This window comes from Hippopotamus amphibius, chromosome 1 (assembly GCF_030028045.1).
Source record: "Hippopotamus amphibius kiboko isolate mHipAmp2 chromosome 1, mHipAmp2.hap2, whole genome shotgun sequence".
NCBI classification, from domain to species: Eukaryota; Metazoa; Chordata; class Mammalia; order Artiodactyla; family Hippopotamidae; genus Hippopotamus; species Hippopotamus amphibius.
Genome location: NC_080186.1, coordinates 87,744,692 through 87,769,831, shown reverse-complemented (window position 1 = coordinate 87,769,831; position 25,140 = coordinate 87,744,692). Strand labels below are relative to the sequence as shown.

Sequence of the window (25,140 nt, the reverse complement as noted above, 5' to 3'; positions counted from 1 at the left end):
AGATTAGTCATATAAAATACATTCTTTGACCACAATAGAATTAATTTTGAAATCAGTGACAGAAACATCTCTGGAAAATTCCTGAATATTTGAAAACTAAACAACACTTTTCTCTAAATAACTCATGAATCAAAGAAGAAATCAAAGGGGAAAACAAAGTATTTTCAACTGAATTGAAAAAGAAAACACAACACAATTTGGAGTATTGTTAATTTGGTACACAGTGAGAAATTTATAGCATTTTATAGCACTAAGTACCTATAATAGGAAAGAAGAAAGGTCTTTAATTAATGACCTCAACTTACACCTTGAAAAAACAGAAAAAGACAAATTAACCTGAAGTAAATACAAGAGAATAATAAAAAGTAGAGTAGAAATCAATGAATTAAAAACTGAAAAACAATACAAAAAAAAATCAGTGAAATCAAAAGCTGGTTCTTTAAGAAGACCAATAAAATTGATAAGCCTCTAGCCAGGCAGATCATGAAAAAAAAAAAAGAGAGAGAAAATACAACTTATCAATGTCAAGAATGAGAATATTGACATTACTACAGATTCTATAATAGTTTAAAAAATAATAATGTAATAATGAACTTTAGATGAAACCATTTCTTGAATTGTGACAAACATTTTTGATGTATCTTTTCATTTAATCTTGACAGCAAGTAATGACATATTATTATTCTCATTTTATAGATGAAGAAATTTATTTCAGAGAGGTTAAGTAACTTGCTAAAGTCACATGTGAAAATAAGCAGCAAGGACAGAATCTGAAATCCAATCTGAATCCAGAGCTTATAGTTAAAGCTATTATGCTATCAAAAGTAGCTACAGAAAACAGTAAGAAATAAAAATGGAATGGTAGTTTGAGAAAAGATTGTGGCAACTAAAGAATTTGGATTTCATTCTGTAGCCAATGGGGAAGATCTTTAAACACAAGATTAAAATTGTGAGAGTTATATTTCAAAAAGATTGATCTTAATTGGGGTCATATGACAAAATGGAGAAAGGAGAGTGGAAGTATGGAGGCTACTGCCTGTTCCAGAGAAAAGGTTATGAGTTACAAATCAGGCATTGGCAACAGAAAAGAAGAGGGTGCACTGTTAGAAGGAACAGAGCTAGAATCAAGTCTTGATAACCATCTGGATGTTCCAGAGAGGTAAAGAAGTAAAATTAAAAAGTACTTGGGATGTCTGACCTTGCAGAGCATGAATAATGGTAATGCTATAACAAAGGTGGGAACTATAGGAAGAAAAAACATGTGAGAGAAAGTGAGTGATGGCAGAAGGACATCCGAGGTAAGAAACTTATCAGGTAGTTGAAAAGTAGAAGTGGAGTTTGTGAAAGTTCAAAATTACCTTAAGAGTGAAGACATGAGATTAGGTGAAATATAACAAAAGACAAGGTAGATAGAAAAGAAAGGAAGATCAAGGATAGATTTTTGGAAAATGAACATATTTAAGTGCCAGGAAGCAAAGCCAGAAAAACAGTAAATAGAGCCAAAAGTATAGTGGTTAAGAGCACTGTCTGTGAAGCCAGATTGCCTGGAGTTTAGTAAGAGCTCTACCAAATTACTTGCCATTTGACTTTGTATAAATTACTTAACTTTCTAAGTTGGTACAGCCACTATGGAAAACAGTTTGGAGGTTCCTTAAAAAACTACAAATAGAACTACCATATGATCCAGTAATCCCACTCCTGGGCATATACCCAGAGAAAACCATAATCCCAAAAGAAACATGTACCATAATGTTCATTGCAGCACTATTTACAATAGCCAGGACATGGAAGCAACATAAAATGCCCATCAACAGATGAATGGATAAAGAAGATGTGGCATATATATACAACGGAATATTACTCAGCCATAAAAAGGAATGAAATTGAGCTATCTGCAGTGAGGTGGATAGACCTAGAGTCTGTCATACAGAGTGAAGTAAGCCAGAAAGAGAAAAACGAATATTGTATGCTAACATATATATGGAAAATAAAAAAAAAAAAAATGGTACTGATGAACCCAGTGACAGGACAAGAATAAGGATGTGGATGCAGAGAATGGACTGGAGGACACAAGGTTGGGTGGGCGGGGGGCGAAGGGGAAGCTGGGACGAAGTGAGAGAGTAGCATAGACATATATACACTACCAACTGTAAAATAGATAGCCAGTAGGAAGTTGCTGAATAACAAAGGGAGATCAACTCGATGATGGGTGATGCCTTAGAGGGCCGGGACGGGCGGGGGGGGGGGGGGGGAGTCGTGGGAGGGAGGGGATATAGAGATATGTGTATAAATACAGCTGATTGACTCTGGTGTACCTCATAAACTGGTACAAGAGTATAAAGCAATTATATTCCAATAAAGAGCTAAAAAAAAAATAAGCTTGCTTTATAAAATGGAGCTAGTAGCTCATATGTGAGTTAGTATCTTGTCCGTGTTACATGTACTAATGTATGACTTTTCAAAACAACACCAGCACATCCATTATACAGATGAGGAAACTGAGGCTTAAAGAAGTTAAGTAACTTGCTCACAGCCACATAGCTAGTTAAGTGGAGATATGAATAACAATAATAGGATAATAATAATAGCAGTAGCTATTTTATATAGTTTTTTGGAGGAAATGGGTAGTGTTATATGAACGCATTTAGAACAATGTCTGAAGATAGTAAGTACTCAATAAATATTATCTGTTATTATTATAGTGGCTACTATTCTTAGGTTAACAAGGGAAACCTAACGCTGTGGCTAACGTAAGGTCTTCCATGAAAAGAGGAAAGCAGCAATGTCAGATACTATAGCCAGGTCAAAGAAGAGAACTGAAAGGAAGTCATGGCATCAATGGGATCTGGGAACCAGAAGGGCTCTTCTTGAGTGGCTTCACCAGATTGGTGAGGGCAAAACAAAAGCCAGATTGCATGTGGTGATGACTGAGTGGGTGCCAAAAAAAGCAAAAAGAAAAAAAAAAAAAAAAGAGGGGATATATGTATAAATACAGCTGATTCACTTTGTTGTACAGTGGAAACTTGCACAATACTGTAAAGCAACTATACTCCAATAAAGATCTGAGGGAAAAAAAGCGGTTAATTGTATAGGAAATGTACTGAAAAGAAAACAATGATAAAACAAGGCTTGAGGTAGGAACTGCACTAAGGGACTTTATTTTAGGGTAGGCTGACAGATATCTTTTTAGCTTAGGAAGGAAGGGAGGATCAAGTCGAATGCCAAGAAAGGACAAGGTCATGGAACAGGCAGGAGGGATGGGATTATAGGTAAAAGTAGAAGAATCAACTCTGCAGTGCAAGATATTCTTACTCCTCATGGAAAAAAAGGGAGAAAGAGAAAAGTAATGCCAATATTGAGAAATACTGTGGGGCAGTAAAGGATGGAATATAAGATTGTTCACATCACACAGACTTCAAACAATCTCTAGATAAGGTAGAAGTGTGACAGGATTGGGGTTTCTGTGACTATATTTAAGCAAATGAAAATTAACTTTGAAAAAAAAAGAAAAATTTGACAACATTCATGGTGATAGATGGAATTCCCTCATGTTCTTATAATAGAGGAGATAAAAATCTATGTAGTTGATGCATATTTATGCATAATTATTCTGAGCAATAAGATGTACATATATCTAGGTTTAATCTAACATTTGTGAAATTAAGATAGCTTTTGACTGAGCTATATCATCTTATAAAGACACATAACTCTGATACAATTTATCTGCTAATAATCAGGAGGTGACAAATGGGTTTGAAATAGTCAAAACACAAACACTGATATTTTAATTATAATGAAATCATTTCTGAAAATTATTTATTGATATATCTTTAAATCAGTTAACTTGAAAGGCTTAGACTCAGACTTCTAGCTTTTGTAGTTATCCTGTGCTAACCATATCCAAAAAGATTAGCTAAATTTTAAAAACCAAAGACTATTTCACCACATGTATAAATCATGCAATATCAAGTCTTTAACTTAAATAACAACCTAAAATAATTAAAAGAAGGTGAAAATAACAGAACTTGTGTTAAAGAGCAAAGCTTTCAAATTTCATGGGGATACACAGAATATACAGAAATGAATTCTAAGGAAATGCCATTTACTTAATAGCTACTAAATTGACTAAACACTAGTTTTGGAAATTACATGCCCTGATGACTTACCGCTCAAGATGAACATAATGTCGAGAAAGAACATTTTTAACCAAAAATATAGTCTTTGCAGTAATCTCTGGACCCATCAATTTGGAAAAATATAACTTCGCACGAAGAAAATACCCAATTGGCCATAGCCACTCCTGAAAAAGACAATTTAAAAGTGAAGGGGAAGAAAAAAAAAAAGAGCTGTAAATATCTAAAATTCTTTGAAAAATAACTTTAATTGAAAACTCAAAGAAGAAAAATGAAATTCTTACAGGTCCTTGGTGATAATTGAAACCTTTAGCAAGATTGTAGTTGTCATTGTCTAAGGCATTGTCATAAGTTCCACAGTAAACCATATCGCTGCAAAATGATTGAATTTAGGTTAAAAAAAGATCAGAAATTATATAGAAATCATTAGAAAAACTTCCCAATAGCAAAGGTAAGAAATAATCAAATTATTTTGTCTTCCTATCTATAGACTGAAGCTCATCATCCATTTAACGTTATATTAGTATGTACTGAATTCAGAATGTTAGAGAATGATTAAGAAACACCTACTGTCTAATACAAAAAATATAGAATACTCAGATATCTTGCCTTCAAGGAGGCACTAAATATTAGTTAAGATTATTTCACTAGGCCTCTGATATACTTATAACAATTGTACACAGATTATTTTGAATTAGTAAACATTAAAGATAAGCTTTTATTAATTATTATATGTTGGAAAGGTTGTTTTTTAAACTTCTTCATGAAGTTATTTTAAAATTAAACTGGCACATTATCAGATTATAAACAGCAAATGAATACACACAATTTATACATACTTACAAACTATACAAAGTTACAAACACTACAGCATTTAATACAAGACAATTATCTATACTCTGTGTAATTACTATCTTTTTTTCTTTTAGTGAGATAGAACTTGCAACACGAGTAAGCTTTCACTATCGGTTTTAGTTTTGACAGTGGTTCTTAACACCTCTGAAAACACAGAGGATACTTTAGAATGCAGAGAAGTATACACATATAAAATTTAGCATCTCAAGACTGAAATGAGTACACAATAAGTTAGGAAAAATCTACAAAGGTAACGGTACTACAAAAATGGGAATCTCATACACATGCAAGAGAAAGCAATTTGATGATGGGTATCAAGCTTTAAACAAAACAGTAAGAGTATTAGAAAGAAAAACAGAAAGTATTAGAAACACAAGAAAAAACAAAAATGGAAAAAGAAAAATACAAAATGAGATACAATCATAAAAATTATTTATTGGTTTAAATAAAAATAGTGGTGTAATTACTTAGAGAGGATAGAAATGGTTTGTGGCGAGGTAAGGACAGAGTTAAATCCTCATCTGTCACCACAAAGAGTAAAATGTCTAATATTTAAAAGAATTAAGAAACAGATGCAAACATATACCATTTAGAAATATGGAGGGAATTACTAGGAGTGACAACTTAGAAAATTAAGATTGTCTCTGAGGAGACAATATGTCTATATTTCCAATGTTCATAATAATCATGTATGACTTTTACAATCAGAAAAAAAAAGGCATTAGAAAATATTTGTGACATATTAGTTTTATAAAATTAAAGTTCTTTTATTGAGTACTGAATACAGAACAAGCCAAAGGCATTTTGAACACTGATGTTTAATGAAGATACAGAAGGTATTTTAAAAAATTCAGCTTTAATGCAATTTTAGAGATTTTTTTGATAAGCAAAAAAATGATGGCTTGATACAATAAAATATCAACAACATTCTTAAAACTTATACTCCAAGTTACTCTGGATCCAAAGTTTTCATGCCAATGTTAATATAATTAAACATAATTATATATTAAATATAATATGAACAACATTCTTAATACTTATGACTTACTCTGGATCTAAAGTTTTCATGCCAAGAGGACCAAGCAATTTTTTTTCTGCAATCTCCAAAGCTTTCCATGCTTTTTCTGTAGTAAAGAGCTCAGGGGCCTAATGAATGTTAAAAACAAATATACAAGCTTTAACCTAAATGCCCATCAACAGATGAATGGATAAAGAAGATGTGGCACATATATACAATGGAATATTACTCAGCTATAAAATGGAATGCAATTGAGTTATTTTTGGTGAGGGGGATGGACCTAGAGACTGTCATACAGAGTGAAGTAAGCCAGAAAGAGAAAAACAAATACCGTATGCTAACTCATATACATGGAATCTAAAAAATGGTACTGATGAACGCAGTGACAGGCAAGAATAAAGATGCAGATGTAGAGAATGGACTTGAGGACATGGGGTGGAGTGGGGGGTGAACGGGAAGCTGGGATGAAGTGAGAGAGTAGCATTGACATATATACACTACCAACTGTAAAACAGCTAGGGAGAAGTTGCTGCATAACATAGGGAGATCAACTCGATGATGGGTAATGACTTAGAAGGCTGGGATAGTTAGGGTGGGAGGGAGTTGTGGGAGGAAGGGGATAAGGGAATATATGTATAAATACAGCTGATTCACTTTGGTGTACAGCAAAAACTGGCACAACAGTGTAAAGCAATTATATTCCAATAAAGAGTTTTAAAAAAAGTAAAGCTTAAAAACCCCTCCAAATACACAAGCTTTTTAAGATCACAGAAGAATTAGGGTCCACCCACATTGGAAAATAAACTATAAACTTGGAAAATAATGAAAACTTTAAAAATACAGTGTGGGTCAGGGACCTTCGCTGGTGGCTCAGTGGTTAAGAATTCGCCTGCCAATACAGGGGATATGGGTTTGATCCCCGGGTGGAGAAGATCCCACATGCCGAGGAGCGATGAAGCCCCTGCACCACAACCACTAAGCCTGCGCTCTAGAGCCCGTGAGCCACAACTACTGAGCCCATGTGCTACAATTACTGAAGCCTGTGCTCTGCAACAAGAGAAGCCACCACAATGAGAAGCCCTGCACTGCAACAAAGAGTAGCCCCTGCTCTCTGTAACCAGAGGAAGCCCGCGCACAGCAACGAAGACCCGATGCAGCCAATAAATAAATAAATAAATAAATAATTGAAAAAAAATATAGTGCAGGTCAGAAATCAAGTGCAGACACGTAATCAGACCTAATACTATTAGGTTAACTTGGAAATGCTGATCTTGGCTGTAGAGGTTAGGAAAGCTGCTTGAGGTGATTGTTTCCTTGTGTCACTTAAGAAAGTATACTCGTATACAAAATGAAGCTGCCACAGCTACAATGAAGGCAGAACATATTTAAACCCATATAATTCATTCTTCAGAAGATTTATAATAGCTTCCTTCAAGTTCACCTGGAACTCATTTTTTGCTTTTAGGGTCATAATAAAATACAGAAGGATTTCCACTCCAATAGCATGAGTAAACTTCCATGTGATATAGAGAAGGAGAGAAAGAATTTGCATTAATTTTAAATGTTAAATGAAACCAAATGCACACTGAACCAAAGCTACCTTTATGTACCTGAGTATTTTTTATTCTACTATAATTAATAATACTACATTTAATATTCTTTTTGACAAAGTGGCAACATCTAAGCAGGCATAGAACACCTTCTCTATTCTACTGTACTTTATTTTTAGACTAAGTATAGATAAAACAAGGAGAGTCTAGAATCCTTGGCTAGACAGAACCAATTAGAGCAATACAACAGAGAAAACAGAATGTGAATTGAAGCTACCCATATTAGTTCACTAGTCCAGATGTTTCCAACTAGTGTGCTGAGGCACTGGTCAGGGCACAGGTGTGCTGAAATATGGATGTCCTCAGCTTTCAAGGCAGCTGGGTGGGGCCTGGGGCTAACAGAAGCAGCTGGATCTGGCAGCAACCTAATCCATTTAGCCCAGCGTGCTGTACAAATATCATCATTTTCTCTATGTGTGTTAGGATGTAAAAAACATTTAGAAGAACTTCATTAGTCGTCATCCATTATTTTCTATTTTTGACACCAAATGTTATAGGTTAAGGATGATATGCATAATGCTTTATTCAGTAGAAAAGACCATATAAAATTAGCTGCTAAACAATGCACTTTTTAGAAATTCAGTGAATTTGAAAATAAATGGGAATAAAGAACTAAATGAACCCTATCATAACATTTTTGAAATTTGCAAAGAACAAAACAAGTCACTCACCACAACCATCGCTATGGTAAAATTCGGCCTGAGCTGGTAGTCACACCAAGGGCTTGAAGCTCCGTAACTGTCTTTGTATATGCCACGTTTGTGTACCAGGTTAGGATGCTTCTCATTGACATCTGAAGGGTCTTCCGACACGTAAAATAACTTTTCAAAGTTAGCTTGTATTTTTCTGTTCCACTCATCATATGAGACTCTCACAACTTTTCCTGAAACATTATAAGAGACTTGATAGTTTTAAGCATTCAAAGAAACCCATACACTTAGTTACAGCTAAAAAGTACTATTTAGTCAATAAATTATCCACTTTTTGAAAGTGTCAGGGTCTTTTGAAGGACACTGGCCAGAAATTAAAAATCATCTTTTATTAATTTACCAAAAAAAGGATTAGACTCTAACAAATGATCCCAGATCATTTGTCTTTGTTTGGATCACTCTTACATTTGATAAAATTATCTTTATTGAGCACTTGAAAGGAGGCTAGTCTGAATTGAGAGGTGCCAGAAGAATATATTGTGTTTATATATATATATTTATATATATACTGCATTTCAAAGACATAGTACCCCCCAAAAGAATGTAAAATAGTTCATGAATAATTTCATATTGATTACATGCTGAAATAATATTTGGCATATATTGAGTTAATAAAAAAATATAATCATAATTAATTTCACCTGTCTCTTTTAACTTTTTTAAATGTAGCTACTAGAAAATTTTAAATTATGTATGTGACAAATTATATTTCTATTGGACAGCACTGTTCTAGAAAAAGAGGTGTAAAGATTTCATAATTGTTCATCAAAACTTGACCTGCTTAAGGTCATACTGAAGAAAAAAAAAGTATGATGTTCTTCATATCTCAGTTCAAAGTTGCTATAAAAATATGATTAGTAACTGGGCTTGTTACAATTTTCATACTAGTAAATTAATGGTTTTTCTTTTCTCTTAATCCTAAGGGTTTTCTTATATTAGTTCATTGAGTCACATGATGATTACATAGGTAAAAAATATAGATAGTACATTTGGAGTTTCTTTGTAAACAAAAGAAACAGCTTACCGTGTCTTTTTACTGCAACTTCATGATAAGGAAAAATATTTTTTTGGGACAATTCCAGCAACCAACGAACAGCAGATTTACTCAGGCCCACAATTTCCACAGCAGATCCATCTCTAAAATTAAAAATAAACTTTATTCTGTGATGCACTATTTAAAGGGCATTCAAAAAACAATTTTGAAGAATTACATAACTAATGTATTATAAAAATGACTATAAAAATGCTCACTTTATAGGAATGTGTATTGCATGTATAAGAAATCACTCCTCTTATTACTTTGCCATTGCCTACCATCTTAATGTATTTTTAAAAAATTCTGTCAAGTAGAATAGAGATTATGGAATAAAAGGAGGCAGCTGCTGGAAAAAAGGCAGAAGTAGGAGTCAGAGAATACTGAGATAGAGTTCCAGAGAAAAGACAGAAAACAGGGGATATAGGACTGAAGAAAGCCAGGGAAGGTGAACAGCATAATTTGAAAGCTCATTCTTAAGGAAAATGAAAGGGAAGTACAAGATCTAATAATTCACCAAAATAAGCAGGTTTTAAAAAGAATTTGTAAAACATGTAATGACAACTACTATTCAATAATTTTGATAATTTTGATCAAAGATAAAATTTGGAATAAGAAAATAGTTTCCCAGACTTGATACTGTAGTAAGAACTTGAAATTATAAAAAGAAACGATGGGATAAAAGATTAAAAGATTAAGGGGAAAAATGTCCAGAAAGTGAAAGGATTTCATAAAACACAGGACAACTGGTTGTTTTCTATATTTACAAAAGATAATAATAATGAAATATTTACAACGAAAATACTTCAGGTTATTAAAAATGTCTTAACCACAGGAATAATGAATCACAAAACTTTCCTTTGAGGTGCTCGTAGGGAATCAACCCATGAGAACGTCCAGAGGAGAACAGACAGCTTTACTTGGTGACATATCAAAAGGATTGGGTGTATGTATACTGGGGGAGAAAAAGGAGTGCATGGAAGGGGAAGTGGGAGGAAGGAATGAAGATTTTGACTGATTTAGCATGAAGTCTTAATGGTTAATAGAATAAAAGATTCCACAAGTATGTCGCTTTACAAATGATATAAATATATAAACTATAAATAAACACTACCTTGGAGTGGCTGGGATTCCTCTGTTTCTAGCTCTGTCACTGTCTCCCATTTTATCCATCCATGTACCACAATTTAACCGATTTCCTCCATAAACAAATCCTGTTTCTTCATCAACCCCTGCAGTTATATTAAAGCCTAAAAAAGAAAAACAAAACATTTATAAAATTTAAAAGGAATATAATAAATTAGGACAACTACTCTGGAGAGCAATTTGGTGACACCTTAAAAGTTGAAGATATGCATATTCTACCACACAATAATTTCATTTCTAGACATACACTCTGGAGAAACGCTTACCTATGTGAACATGGAGACACATACAAGAATATTCTTTGCAACATTGTTTGTATTAGCAAGAAAATGTATAACTGCTGAAAAGAGGAACAGATAAACACTAGTCTAGTCATATAATGGAAAACTCTCTATACCATTTAAGATTAATGAACTAGAATTTACATAAAGCAAAATGGATAAAATGGAATGACTGAGTAAATAAGTTGCAAAAGAATATGCATAAGATGACTTTTCTGTAAAAGTTTAAAGTACAGATAATACTAATACATATAACTATATGTGTCTATATGGCTATGTCTAATATGATACTATTTGTATAAAATTAGAAAACATATAATATATTCACATTATACAGTATATACTATAATATACTGAATATATACTACATAATACTGAATATATACTACATAATATATATCATACATAATTTACACATATTCAAACACATATTAACACATAAAGTACAAAAATTTACATGGAAATAGTAAATCCTGATTATAGGATAGTTGCTAATTCTAGAGAGTGAGGGAAGAGAAAGAGATAGACATGAAGCTTTAGCTGTATCTGTGGGTTAATTTCTTTCCAAAACAAAAGAAAATGATCTGAAGAAAATATGGCCAAATGTTAATATCTGTCTAATTTCAGTTCTAGGTTGAAAGCATAATTTACATTATTTTCTGTATGTTGAGATATTTGATAATTAAAATTAAAAATTTAAATAACTCAGAGATGAACACAGATGCAAAAACTATCAACAAAATATCAGCAAACCAAATTCAACATGAAAAAGCACACACCATGATCAAGTGGGATTTACCCCAGGGATGCAAGGATGGTTCAGTGTTTGTAAATCAATCAGTGTGATACACCACATTAACAAAGTGAAGAACAAAATCATATGATAATCTCAACAGATGCAGAAAAAGCTTTTGACAAAATTCAACACCCATTTATGATAAAAACTGTCAACAAAGTGGGTACAGAGGGAATGTACATCAAAATAATAATGGTCATATATGAAAAGCCCACAGCTAACAACATACTCAACAGTAAAAAGCTAAAATCTTTTCTGCTAAATTCAGGAACAAGATAAGTATGCCCACTCTTGCTGCTTTTATTTAACACAGTATTGGAAGTATTGGAAGCCACAGCAATCAGACAAGAAAAAGAAATAAAAAGAATCCAAATTGAAAGGGAAGAAATAAAACTGTCACTGTTTGCAGATGACATGATACAGTATAGAAAATCCTAAAGATACCACCAAAAGATGACTGGAGCTCATCAATGAATTTGGTAAAGTTGCAGGATACAAAATTCACATATAGAAATCTGTTGTGTTTCTATATGCTAACAATGAACTATATGAAACAGAAATTAAGAAAACAATCTCATTTCCAAGACCTGTACTTGGAAAACTATAAGACATTGATAAAAGAAATTTAAGATGATACAAACAAATGGAAAATATACAGTGCTAATGGTCTGTCTGGAAGAATGAAATTGCTAAAATGACCATACTACCAAAGCAAACTACAGATTCAATGCAATCCCTATCAAAATACCAATGACATTTTTCACAGAACTAGAACAAATAATTCTAAAATTGGTGTGGAAACACAAAAGACCCCAAAGAGCCAAAGCAACTTTGAGAAAGAAGAACAAGATTCTTTTCAGTGGGAGATCAAGATGTCAGAGTAAGAGGATGTGGAGCTCACCCCTCTCCCCAAACACATCAAAAATACACCTACGTGTGGAAAATTCTCATGGAAAACTAAATGGGACCCAGCAGAAGAACTTCTATACAACCAAGGCTGCAAAAATGATTCCCATGTAATCAGGTAGGATGAGAAGAAAAGCACTGGGGTGGAAAGGGAGATCACAAGGGCAGACACTCACCCTGGGGAGTGAGTGGGTCAAGCCAGACTAGGTATCCCAATTCTGGGGTCCTATACAGAGACAACAAGCCCACTTGACTGTTTGGAGAACTGCTGGGATGGAGAGAAGGGCTTGAGAAGCCCAGACTCCACTTGTGAGGAATATGTGGGTGCTGGCTTGCCATCAGACAGGGCGAAGAGAGAGGTCTACCCTAGTGACTGTCGCCGCCTTGTGCCCCCCAATCTGAGCTGAGTGAACACCATGGCCCCACTCACTCCATGCCACAGCTTGGCAATAGATCTAGGCAGCCAGGTCCTGGGAAAAGATTCCATGTAGGGATGCAGAAGACAGTCCAGGGGCCTGGGTTATGGTCCAGGTAGGGTGGCAGTGGCCACTGTTGGCGCTTACTCAAACAGTGCCACAGAAAGAGCCTGGATATCTGACAGGAGTGTAGTTGCTTCAGTTCTCACAACCACAATGCCATGAATCCCAGTGCCAGCTGAGTTAACGTTTTGGCTCTGCCCACTCCATGCCATAACCTTGCACTAGATCTGGGATACTACAACAGGGGAAAAAAACGGAACCTTGGACTGTGTCTGAGTGGAGCCACAGATGTTAACCAAATTAAGAAAGAGAACTGATCTAAGCATGGATCATTTTAACAAGGAACTAGAAACTATAAAGAAGACCCAATAAAAAATAGACAATTCAATTTCTGAGATAAAAAGCACTCAAGAAGCAATGAATAGCAGACTAAATGACGAAGAAGAATGCATAAATGATCTGAAAGATAGAATAATGGAAATCACCCAATTAGAATAACAGACAGAAAGACAAATGAAAAAAAAAAGCAATATGCGAGATCTATGGAATAATATAAAATGTGTCAATATAGGGGTTCCAGAAGGAGAAGACAGAAGGGGATCAAAACTGTAATTGAAGAAAGTATGGCTGAAATCTTCCCAAACCCAAAGAAGGAAACAGATATCCAGAACAGGAAAACAGAGGGTCCCAAACAAGATGAACCCAATAGGTTCAACTAAGACATATCATAATTAAAATGGCAAATGTTAGTGATAAAGAGAGAATTCTAAAGGCAGCAAGAGAAAAACAAAGAGTCATATACAAGGGAACTCCTTTAAGATTATCAGCTGGTTTCTCTGCAGAAACTCTGCAGTCCAGGAAGGAGTGGTATGATACATTTGAAGTGCTGAAAGGGAAAAACCTACAACCTAGAATACTCTGTCCAGAAAGATTATCATCTAGAATAGAAGTAGAAATAAAGAATTTCTCAGGGACTTCCCTGGTGGCACAGTGGTTAAGAATCCACCTGCCACTGTAGGGGACACAGGTTCAATCCCTGGTCCAGGAAGATCCCACATGCCGCAGAGCAACTAAGCCTGTGAGCCACAACTACTGAGCGCATGCGCCACAACTACTGAAGCCTGCATGCCCTAGAGCCCATGCTCCACAGCAAGAAAAGCCACCACAATAAGCCCACTTGCTGCAAGCAGAGAAAGCCTGCGTGCAGCAACGAAGACCCAATGCCACCAAAAATAAATTAAAAAAAAAAAAGAATTTCTCAGATAAGCAAAAAATAAAGAATTCAGCAATACTAAACCTACCTTAAAAGAAATGTTGAAGGGTCTTCTTTAAATGGGAAAAGAAGTAAAAATCCATAGAAAAGGGAAAATCCCAATAGGAAAGGGCAAACATACAGTAAGGATTGAATATCAGTGAAATAAACCAGTATGTAGATTAAAAAAAAACAACAACAAAAAAATGTAAAAGCAACTATATCTACAATAACAGTAAAGGGATAAGCATGAAGATGTAAAATACTACATAAAAACACAAAATGTGGGGGAGGGGAGTAAAAAATGTAGATCTTTTAAAATATGTTTGAACTTAAATGATCATCAGTTTAAAGCAAGTAGATATAATTATGAGTCAACATATATGGACCCCATGGTAACCACAAATCAAAAACCTGCAAGAGATACACAAAAACCAAAAAGAAAGGAACTCAAGCATACTCCAAAAGAAAATCATCAAACCACAATGGGAAAAATGAAAAAGAAATGAACAAAGAAGAACTATAAAAACAACTGGAAAACAAGGAATAAGATGGCAATAAGTACATACTTACCAACAATTACTGTAAATGTCACTGGACTAACTGCTCCAATCAAAAGACAGGCAGTGGCTGACTGGGTAAAGAAACAAGACCCTCAATATGCTGTCTACAAGAGACTCACTTCAGGGTGAAAGACACACAAACTGAAAGTACGGGGATGGAAAAAGATATTTCATGCAAATGGAAATAAGAGAGCAGGGGCAGCAATACTCATATCAGACAAAATAGGCTTTAAAACAAAAGCTTTAATGAAAGATGAAGAAGGCATTATATAAAGAAAAAGGGATAAATACAAGAAGAGGATATTATACTCGTTAACATACATGCACCCAATATAGGAGCACCTAAATATATAAGGCAAATACTAACAGACACCTAAAGGGAGAAATTGACAATAATACAATAATTGTATGAGACTTTAAAACCTCTCTGACATCAACAGACATATTATCCAGACAGAAAATCGATAAGGCAACAGTGGTCCTAAATGACACAACAGACCAGTTGGACTTTATTGATATAAACAGGACACTACATTCCAAAAAAGCAGAGTACACCTTCTTTTTGAGTGCACATGGAACGTTCTCCAGAATAGATCATATACTAGGCCACAAAATAAGCCTAAACAAATTTAAGAGGATAGAAGTTATATCAAGCATCTTCTCTTCCACAAAGGTATGAAACTAGAAATCAACTACAGAAAGAAAAATGGGTAAAGAACAAACAAGTGGAGACTAAACAATATGCTACCAAAAAAAGGGGGGGAGGTCAGTGATGAAATTAAAGAGGAAATCAGGAAATAGCTGGAGACAAAAGGAGATGAAAACACAACTTTCCAAGATCCATGAGATGTAGCAAAAGCAGCTGTAAAAGGGAAGTTCACTGCAAAATAGAAAGAAGAAAAATCTCAAATAAAAACTTAACCTACCATCTAAATGAATAAGAAACAGAAGGATAAACAAAGCCTAAAGTCAGCAGAAGGAAGGGTATAAGAAAAATCAGAGAAAACAAATATAGACCAAAAAAAAAAAAAAAAAAAAAGGAAAAAACCCAATAGAGAAGATCAATGAAACCAAGAGTGTTGTTTTGAAAATATAAGCAAGATTAATAAACTTTTAGTCAGGCTCATCAGGAAAAAAACAAAGAGGACCTAAACAAAATAAGAAATGAAAGAGGAGAAATAATAATTGATATTACAGAGATACAAAAATTCATAAGCGAGTACTATGAATAGTTATATGCCAACAAACTGCATAACCTAGAAGAAATGGACAAATTTCTAGAAACATATAGCCTGCCAAGATTGAGTCAAGGAGAAACAGACAATTTGAACAGACTGATCACTAGAAGTGAGATTAAATCTGTAATTTAAAAACTCCCAGCAAACAAAAGTCCAGGAGCGGTAAGTGTCACAGGGGAATTCTACCAAACATATAAAGAAGACCTTATACCTATCCTTCTGAAACTATTCCAAAAAACTGAAAAGAGGGGACACTCCCAAATTCATTCTATGAGACCACCATCACCCTGATACCGAAACCAGACAAAGACACTACAAAAAAAGAAAATTACAGGCCAATATCTTTGACGAATATAGATGAAAGAATTCTCAACAAAATATTAGCCAACTGAATCCAACAATATATAAAAAGGATCATATATCAAGATCAAGCTGGACTCACTGCAGGGTCACAAGGATAAACATAGGCAAATCAATCGATGTGTTATACCATGTTAGCAAAAAGAAAGAAAAAAAATCACATGATCATTTAAATAAATGCAGAAAAAGCATCTGACCAAATTCAACATTCATTCATGATAAAACTCTCATCAAAGTGGATATAGAGGAAACATATCTCAACCTAGTAAAGGCCACTCACTACAAACCCACAGCCAACATAGTACTCAATGGTGAAAAGCTGAAAGCTTTCCCGCTAAATTCAGGAACAAGAAAAGGATGGTCACTCTTGCCACTTCTGTTTAACATTGTATTGGAAGTCCTAGCCACAACAATCAGACAAGAAAAAGAAATAAAACATATCCAAATTGGAAGGGAAGAGGTAAAAAGTGTCACTATTTGCAGATGACATGATACTCTATATAGAGAACCCTAAAGTCTCCACCCCAAAACTATTAGAACTAACAAATGAATTCAGCAAGGCTGTAGGATATAAGATCAATATACAGAAATCTGTTGCATTTCTATACACTAATAATGAAATATCATAAAGAGAAAGTAAAAAAACAAAACAAAACAAGACAAAAACCTAGGGATAAACTTAACCAAGGTTAAAGACCTATACTCTGAAAACTACAAAATATTTCTGATGGAAACTGAAGATGATTCCAAGAAACAGAAAGATATCCTGTGCTATTAGACTGCAAGAATTACTACTATTAAAATGGCCATATCACCCAAGCAATCTACAGATTTAAAGCAATTCCTATCAAAATACCCACAATATTTTTTTCACAGAACTAAAACAAATAATCCTAAAATTTATATGGAACCACAAAAGACCTTGAATTGCCAAAATAACCCCAAGAAAAAAGAACAAAGCTGGAGGTACAACCCTCCTAGACCTCAGACTATAATACAAAGCTACAGTAATGAAAACAGCATAGTACTGGCATAAAAACAGATGCACAGATCAATGGAACAGAATAGAGAGCTCAGAAATAAACCCTGTAGCTACCGTCAATTAATCTGTGACAAAGGAGGCAAGAATATACAATGGAGAAAAGAGAGTTTTTCAATAGTGGTGCTGGGAAAACTGGACAGACACAAGTAAAACAATGAGATAAGAACATTGCTTCATACCATATACAAAAATAGACTCAAAATGGTTTAAAGACCTAAATGTGAAACGTGAAGTCATAAAACTAGAAAAGAACATAGGCAGAACACTCTTTGACATAAATCATAGCAATATTTTCTTGGATCTGTCTCCTAAGGCAAAAGAAATAAAAGCAAAAATAAACAAATAGGACCTAATTAAACTTAAAAGCTTTTTCACAATGAAGGAAACCATCAACAAAACAAAAAGACAAGCTATACAATGGGAGAAAATACTTGCAAATAATGCAAACAACAAGCAGTTAATGTCCAATATATATGAACAGTTCATATAATTCAATATATTTTTTAAAAAATGCACATAATTGAATAAAAATAGAAGACTTGAGTAGACATTTTTCCAAAGAAGATATACAGATGGCTAATAGGCATATGAAAAGATGCTCAACGTTGCTATTATTAGAGAAATGTACATCAAAACCACAATGAAGTATCACCTTATACCTGTCAGAATGGCTATTATCAAAAAGTTTACAAATAACAAATGTTGGGGAGGATGTGGATAAAAGGATACCCTCGTACAATGTTGCTGGGAAAGTAAATTGGTGCAGTCACCATGATATTTTTAACACACAAGTTAGGTCATGTCACTCCTGCTCAAAACTGTTCACTGGCTCATTTCAGTACTGAGGTTCCTTAACAACCTAAAAATAGAACTACCATATAATCCAGCAATCCTACTCCTGGACATATATCCAGAAAAGATGAAAATTCTAATTCAAAAAGATACATGTACCCCAATGTTCACAGAAGCACTATTTACAATAGTCAAGACATGGAAACAACCTAAAAGTCCATCAACAGATGAATGAATAAACAAGGGTGTATTACATATATACAGTGACCTACTTTAACATGAATTTGTTTGAGTACTGGTGATATTGAATGCTTCCCTTATGTTTATTAATGGATGGTCAATGCATGTCCTTGGGCAAGCTATTTTTACCTCCTGTTCCTATTTCCTCTATTATAAACTAGGAATACAGGTATTAGTTTATGGAAAATGTTAGTCAAGTGATACACAAAGGCAAAGAGCTTTTTAGTTTATTTGATATTAAATATACGATGCAAAGGCAAAGAGCTTTTTAATTTATTTGATATTAAATATCTGGATAGTCAACGTTTAGTGATTAAATCTCAGAGATTTGGCTACAAGGTCATAAGAACACAAACAAAATGGTACACAGGTCAAAATGGCTATGAATGAGTAGATTGTCTCAAATGCATAAAGTGAGTAGAAAATCTATTTTTGCACTTCCTGATGAGCTGGCAAAGTATTCTAGGCTATTTGCTCCCTCCCCACAATCAACTCTGGAGAAGCACGTGTGAGGTATTGCTGTGAAGAACTGACATAACGTTTGGGAGAAACTCATAAAAACAGGTGAGACCTGACCAGTCACTTTGGACTTTTATTCTACTTCGGCTCTTAAGGCTGCTGTGTTACAACTTAAGGAGATTTCTTCTTTCTAGTGTTGTACAGAGTAGCTAATAATCAACGGAATATGAGCTTATTGGGAAAAGATAAAACATTAGATACCAGAGGAGTCTAAAGACTATACAAGAGAGAGAAGCTGAGTAGCATATTTCACGTGAAGCAGAATTACTGGAATTGATGGACTGATAATATACAATAAGCAAAATAAATATCTGCAAAGACGCAGACAAGATATTATTAACATAAAGCAGGAACATAAGACATTAAAAATGACTGCGTGGAGATGTTAGGTCTGAAACCTTTAATAGTTGAAATAAAGAAAACGATAAGGTGATAAAGAGACTAAAAGATGGATACAGCTAAGAATGAATTAGAGAGATGGAAGACGAGACTGAAAAATTCTCCAAAGGCAGCAGTAAAGGTTAAAGGGAGAAAATAGAAGAAAAGAGCTAAAAGCTATGGGGATAGAAATAAACAAGAAGATATCCAAACAAAAGTACCCCCAGAAAGTGGAAAGAGAAGGAAGAAAATATCTGAAGAAATAAAATGATAAATATTCTAGAATCAAGAAGTATTTCAGATTAAAAGGGCTCATAGAGTACCAAATGAAACAGATAAGAAAAGTTAGAGTAAAATCCAAATTAAGACACAGAGATGGTTGTAAAATCTTCAAGGAAAAAAAGGTAGGTCACTTCTAATGGAACAAGGTATAGGTCCATATGCTTTTCAATAGCAATATTGGAAACAAGAAGTCAACAGCACAATATTTTCTAAAGTATTGAAGGAAAAAAGCATTTCTGTCCAATCTGTCATTTAAATATGAGGGCATAAATAAAAATACTGCCAGTCATACAAGGTCTTGGAGGTCTTGACATGTAAGTTTCAACTTTAAAAACGCTCATACAGCAACAATAAAAATACTCATATAGCAACAATAAAAACGACTACAACAGGGCACTGTAGTAGTAGGCATTGTTCTGAAAGGTTTTCATATATTAACATAAATCAATAAGATAAGTTCATTTGATTAACTCAAATAAGTAAAGAAAGAAATCTAGGAGGATACTACTAAGAGATACAGAATGAAAAGACGACCAAATTACACATCAAAGTTTATTGTTGCCTAAAAAAAAAGGCAATAACCAAAGTAAAGAAAAAGAAGTAAAGTCACAACAATTCAAACTGAAATTCCATCTAGATAATATGAAATAGGGATTGGGGGAGGGGGTACATGCTAAATTATTTATTCTGTTAGGGGTCAGTATGGATTTTAATAAGTTAAAGAAATGAACATAGACATGGTTTAAGTTAATATAGATATAGGTCTTAAAAACAAGAATCATAAGAACAAAAATAGAATGGATTAAAGTGGAATGTATTATTTCTTTTTAAAAAAAATTTGTAAAAGGCAAACCCCCAAAGTTAATAAAAGTTAATGTGAGAGATTATCTTTATGACATGAAGGTGGGGGTAGCACTTCTAAAATAAAATATAGTGAAGGACACCATAGATAAGTTGGGAAAAGATTTGTGCAGATCTAAAACTAAGGTGGACAAATACCTAGAATAAATAAAAAACTCCTGATAATCAACATTAAAAACACAGAAATACCAAAAGAAAGATGAGTAAAGGCGCAGAACATGAACAAACAATTTATAGGAAAGGAAACTTTCCAAAGAGGCCAATAAACACATAAGCAAATACTCAAACTCAATAACAAGAGAAGTGCAAGTAAAAACAACTACATATGGCTTTACACCCACATCTGGCATTAGAGGATAATGCCTAATGTTGGTAGGCATGAGGGCGCATAAGAAGTCACTCTGATTGTTAATAGGAATGGAGACTGGTGCGGTAATTATGGAAAGCAATGTGGTAGTATTTAAACAAAGAGCATAAGAATGTAGTATATGTAGCTCTGATACACCAACGTTAAGTGAAATAAGCCAAACACAAAAGGACAAAAATTATGTAATTCCATGTAGGAAAACATTCAGAAGTCTTTCTGAAACCTTGAAAATGTTACAATAAATATGGCTAAAAGTAATTAAAGTATGTGGGCCGAGCAACTGGGTGCAGGATGTCCTGCTTGAGCAGCGGAGGAACTAAGGGTGCTGGGCGTGGAGCCCATGGGGGCATAGGCTACCGAGGAAACAGAAAATTGACCCTCTCTGGGGGCGCAGCCCCTTCCTCACTTGCACACCTCATATCACCCTGTTTGGCCCCGGAGGATGGCTGGTTAGCCAGAGACGGGTAAGTTTCCTCAGAGGAGGAACAACCTAAGACAGGCACAGTCGCAGAGGGGCCAACAGGGGTGGGGCACAGACCCTTATTCCTTCTGAGAGAGGTCTCCTGCCCCCATGGCTGCGTTGCTTCCCACGCCCAGCTCAGACTGGGACCCAGGAGGCAAACAGAGACTTGGCCAATAGCAGCTGCCCTCCTTCTGCTGTTCTTGCAAAAGACCACTGCCCCCAATCATATGAGGCCTTTGTTTGGTTATTTCAAAGAAAACCTTGATTGTGGGACGAAACTGGGAGTGTGAGAACCTTATGCTATCTTGCTTCTGAAATGCCGAGAGCTCAATAAAAACAACGTGGGATGAAGCAGCGGGGCTCTTGATCCTAGAGGTGTTGAGTCCCCTGGTCCCATCTTTCTCTTAAATCTGTGTCTGTGTTTCTTTAAGCTTGCGGCACCCGTCATTCGCCCCGAGTTGCCGAGCTGGTCTCGGCAATTCCATTTATATGAGGTACCTAGAATAGTCAAATTCGTAGAGACAGAAAGTAGATGGGTAGTTACCAGGGGCTATCAGGGGAGAGAATGAGGAATTATTGTTAACTGGGTATAGAGTTTTTGTTTGGGATAATGAAAAAGTTCTGGAGATGGGCAGCGATGATGGTTGAAAAACAGTGTGAATGTACTTAAAGCCACTGCACTGTACACTTAAAAATGGCTAAAATGATATATTTTATGATAAAATGGTAAATGTGTATTTTACTACACACACATAATAGTAAAGAACCAGCAATCCAGTTAGAAAATGGATAAAAGATATGAATAGACATTTTATCAAAGAGGAGATATAGATGGTAAATAAGCACTTGAACACACGTTCAACACCACTAATAGGGAAGTGCAAATCAAAACCACAATACGGAGTGGTCTACACAACTATCCAAACAGCTGAAATAAAAAAGTGATAACACCAAATTCTGGCAAGGATGTGGAGAAACTGGATCTATCCAGTTTGCTGGTGGGAGTGTAAAATGTTACAACCACTTTGGAAAATAGTTTGGCAATTTCTTACAAAACAAAACATGTGCCAACCATATTACCCAATCACATTACTGGGCATTTCTCCCAGAGAAATGAAACTTATGTTTACATAAAAACCTGCATATGAAAGTTCATAGCAATTCTATCTGTATTAGCCAAAAAAATGGAAACAATTCAAATGTCCTTCAAAAGATGAATTGTACATCCATAAAAGGGAATACTATTTAGTAATAAAAAGCAATAAAATACTGATAAATGCAGCAACTTGGATGGTTCCTAAGGGGAATTGTGTTTAGTGAAAGAACCAATCTCAAAAGGTTACATACTATATGATTCCATTTATCTACATTTTCAAAATGACAAAACTACAGAGACACAGAACAGACTGGCAGTTATCAGAGACCAGGGATGGCTGGTGTGACTATTAAGGGGTAGCACAAGGAAGACCCTTGTGGTGATGGAACAATTCTGTATCTTGACTGCGGTAATGGTTACACGAAGCTATACATGGGGTAAAATTGCACAGAACCACACACACACACACACACACACACACACACACGCAAATGAGTTAATGTAAAACTGGTGAAGACGGAATATGGTCTATAGCTTAGTTAACAGTATTACACTAATATCTACTTCCTGATCTTGATATTGTACTACAGTTATACAAGATGTCCTCACTGGGGGAAGCTAGATGAAGGGTTGAGGGTACATACGCTTATATATCATTTTTGTAACTTTCTATCAGTCCCCAATTCTTTCAAAATTAAAAAGTTAAAAAAAAAGTCTACATGCACTTAAAGCAATATATATTTTACAAAATAATATATGAATATACAACAAACCCACTGGAATGTCTCTAAGGGGCATGGGTAATAAAATGAAATAAACTGTTAGCCTCGCGTTGGCTCATGATGACTGTTTGCCACAAAAATAGGAATATCATGAACTTCGAAGAGGTTAAAAAGTATATCTATTTTAACTCAATACAAATAAACTTCTTTACAAAAAGTACTTTATAAGAGCCTAGATTACAGGGGCAGACAAACTATGGGTGAAATCTTAGCTCTGTCACTTAGTAGCTGTGTGACTCTGGGCGAGACAGTCTGCTTCAGTCATCTTACCAATAAAAATGGAAACAATACAACATGCCCAATGTTCCTGGGAATGTTAGATGGGAATAACATAGGTAAAGTAGTTAGCACACTGCCTAGAACATAGCAAGCACTCAACTATTAGCAATTATTATTATGATTATAAATGCAACCACCAAAATTACCTTTTAAATTGGCTGACAAAAGATGTGACATTTTATCTCTCCTCTAGAAGCTAAAACTAAACTAGTGAGATCAGAAATTCTTAATTGTTTTCATCATGATAGTCTTAAGTTTTACACACAAATAAAATATTTGTTAAAGAAATGAACAATTACAAGGTTTAATTTCATCTCATCGGTAAATCTTTACTATGTACCTAAAGTTATGTACCTTCATCCTTCATGTTCCGATCTATCTGTGGACCGGCATTCCTTTCTCGGAAGCATATGCCCTGCATGTGTCTTTGCATAGCTTCCTGTATTACTTCAAACAGTGGTTGATCCTGTTGGAGACGTAATGGATGTTACCTCTGTTAGAAACTATAATTTTCCTATCTTCCCCCAAATTCCACAACTGCAGTTTTGTGAAACCATATATTTTCCCTTAAAAGGAGGAATGGGGATAAGGGTGGGGAAAGAAGCAGCTCCTGTACATCATATAATACAGCAGACCTCTGGCATAGGAATATTTAACACACTGGAGCTTTGACTACACATTTCTGTGACATGAAATAATCCGTAATCTTGCTGACGCATGAAAACAGATCTTGTGAGCTTGTATAGTTTGTGTTAGAGTGAATAGTTCAACTAATAAATGAATCTAGCTTATTATACAGAAATCTGAATTTTAAACTGGCATTGAAGTTCTTACTCATTACATACATAGCAATGGAGATAAATTATACACTAAAGTATTAATTTACTTCAGGTAAATTTTTTTGGACAAATATTCTTTAAATACTTCATGATATAAACATCATGGAGACATAAATCTATCCTAGCCCTGAGGAGATTAGAAGTCTCTCACAGTCATATATCAAACAAAGTATAAACATAAAGGCATATCAGGAATGGCAAAAGTACAGTATCCCTGCACATTTCTGACTGGGAAAAAACAACTCAAAATGTTACTGACTTTGCGCTGCTCCTAAGAGAAACTCTGAACTCCCTGGATTGGCAGCCAAGGCTCTCCACAACCTGGCCCACCCTTTCTACAATCCCTTACTACCCTCCAGGTGCCCTACATAAAAAGCCAAACTAGACTGAGCAGTATTTCCTAAACTGTGCTTCAACCCCTGCCGTGCTTTATTATTCTTTTCATCTTTAATGTCTTCTCACAACTTCCTTCATCTCTGCTGACGTCCTACTCACCTTTCAAGGTTCAGTTTAGGTGACATTTTAATTACTTTCTGTAGTCCTCCTGAGGCCCACCTACCAGATCATCTCTCTTCCTTTCATGAGACTACACAGCACTTCCCATACACCTCTTTTTGCAATGACTGTATTATATACACCTCACCTCTTCTACCACGTTGCAAGCTCTTTGGGCAAAGAGCAAGTCTTATCGATGCAGTCTCTCATAGTAGCAGCAGGTGCTATATAAATACCAATATCTGAAGAATTCTTAAGGTTCAGATTCTTAATTACATGTATTTTTATATTAGAAGCTACCAGTCATTTTTCAGGAAAAAAATTA

General features: G+C 34.9%; 1 protein-coding gene across 2 annotated transcripts in view; it reads right to left on the bottom strand.

The window, feature by feature from the left end:
- Nucleotides 1-25,140, bottom strand: part of AGL (amylo-alpha-1, 6-glucosidase, 4-alpha-glucanotransferase) — an 80,897-nt gene that overhangs the window by 7,313 nt on the left and 48,444 nt on the right. For both annotated transcript variants that reach the window (XM_057710521.1, XM_057718286.1), the window contains exons 27-33: nt 23,836-23,947; nt 10,474-10,609; nt 9,351-9,463; nt 8,288-8,499; nt 6,037-6,134; nt 4,418-4,505; nt 4,167-4,300 (exon numbers count right to left, since the gene is read on the bottom strand). In XM_057710521.1, coding sequence (XP_057566504.1) covers nt 4,167-4,300; nt 4,418-4,505; nt 6,037-6,134; nt 8,288-8,499; nt 9,351-9,463; nt 10,474-10,609; nt 23,836-23,947 — 893 coding nt within the window. The remainder of the gene's footprint in view (nt 1-4,166; nt 4,301-4,417; nt 4,506-6,036; nt 6,135-8,287; nt 8,500-9,350; nt 9,464-10,473; nt 10,610-23,835; nt 23,948-25,140) is intronic.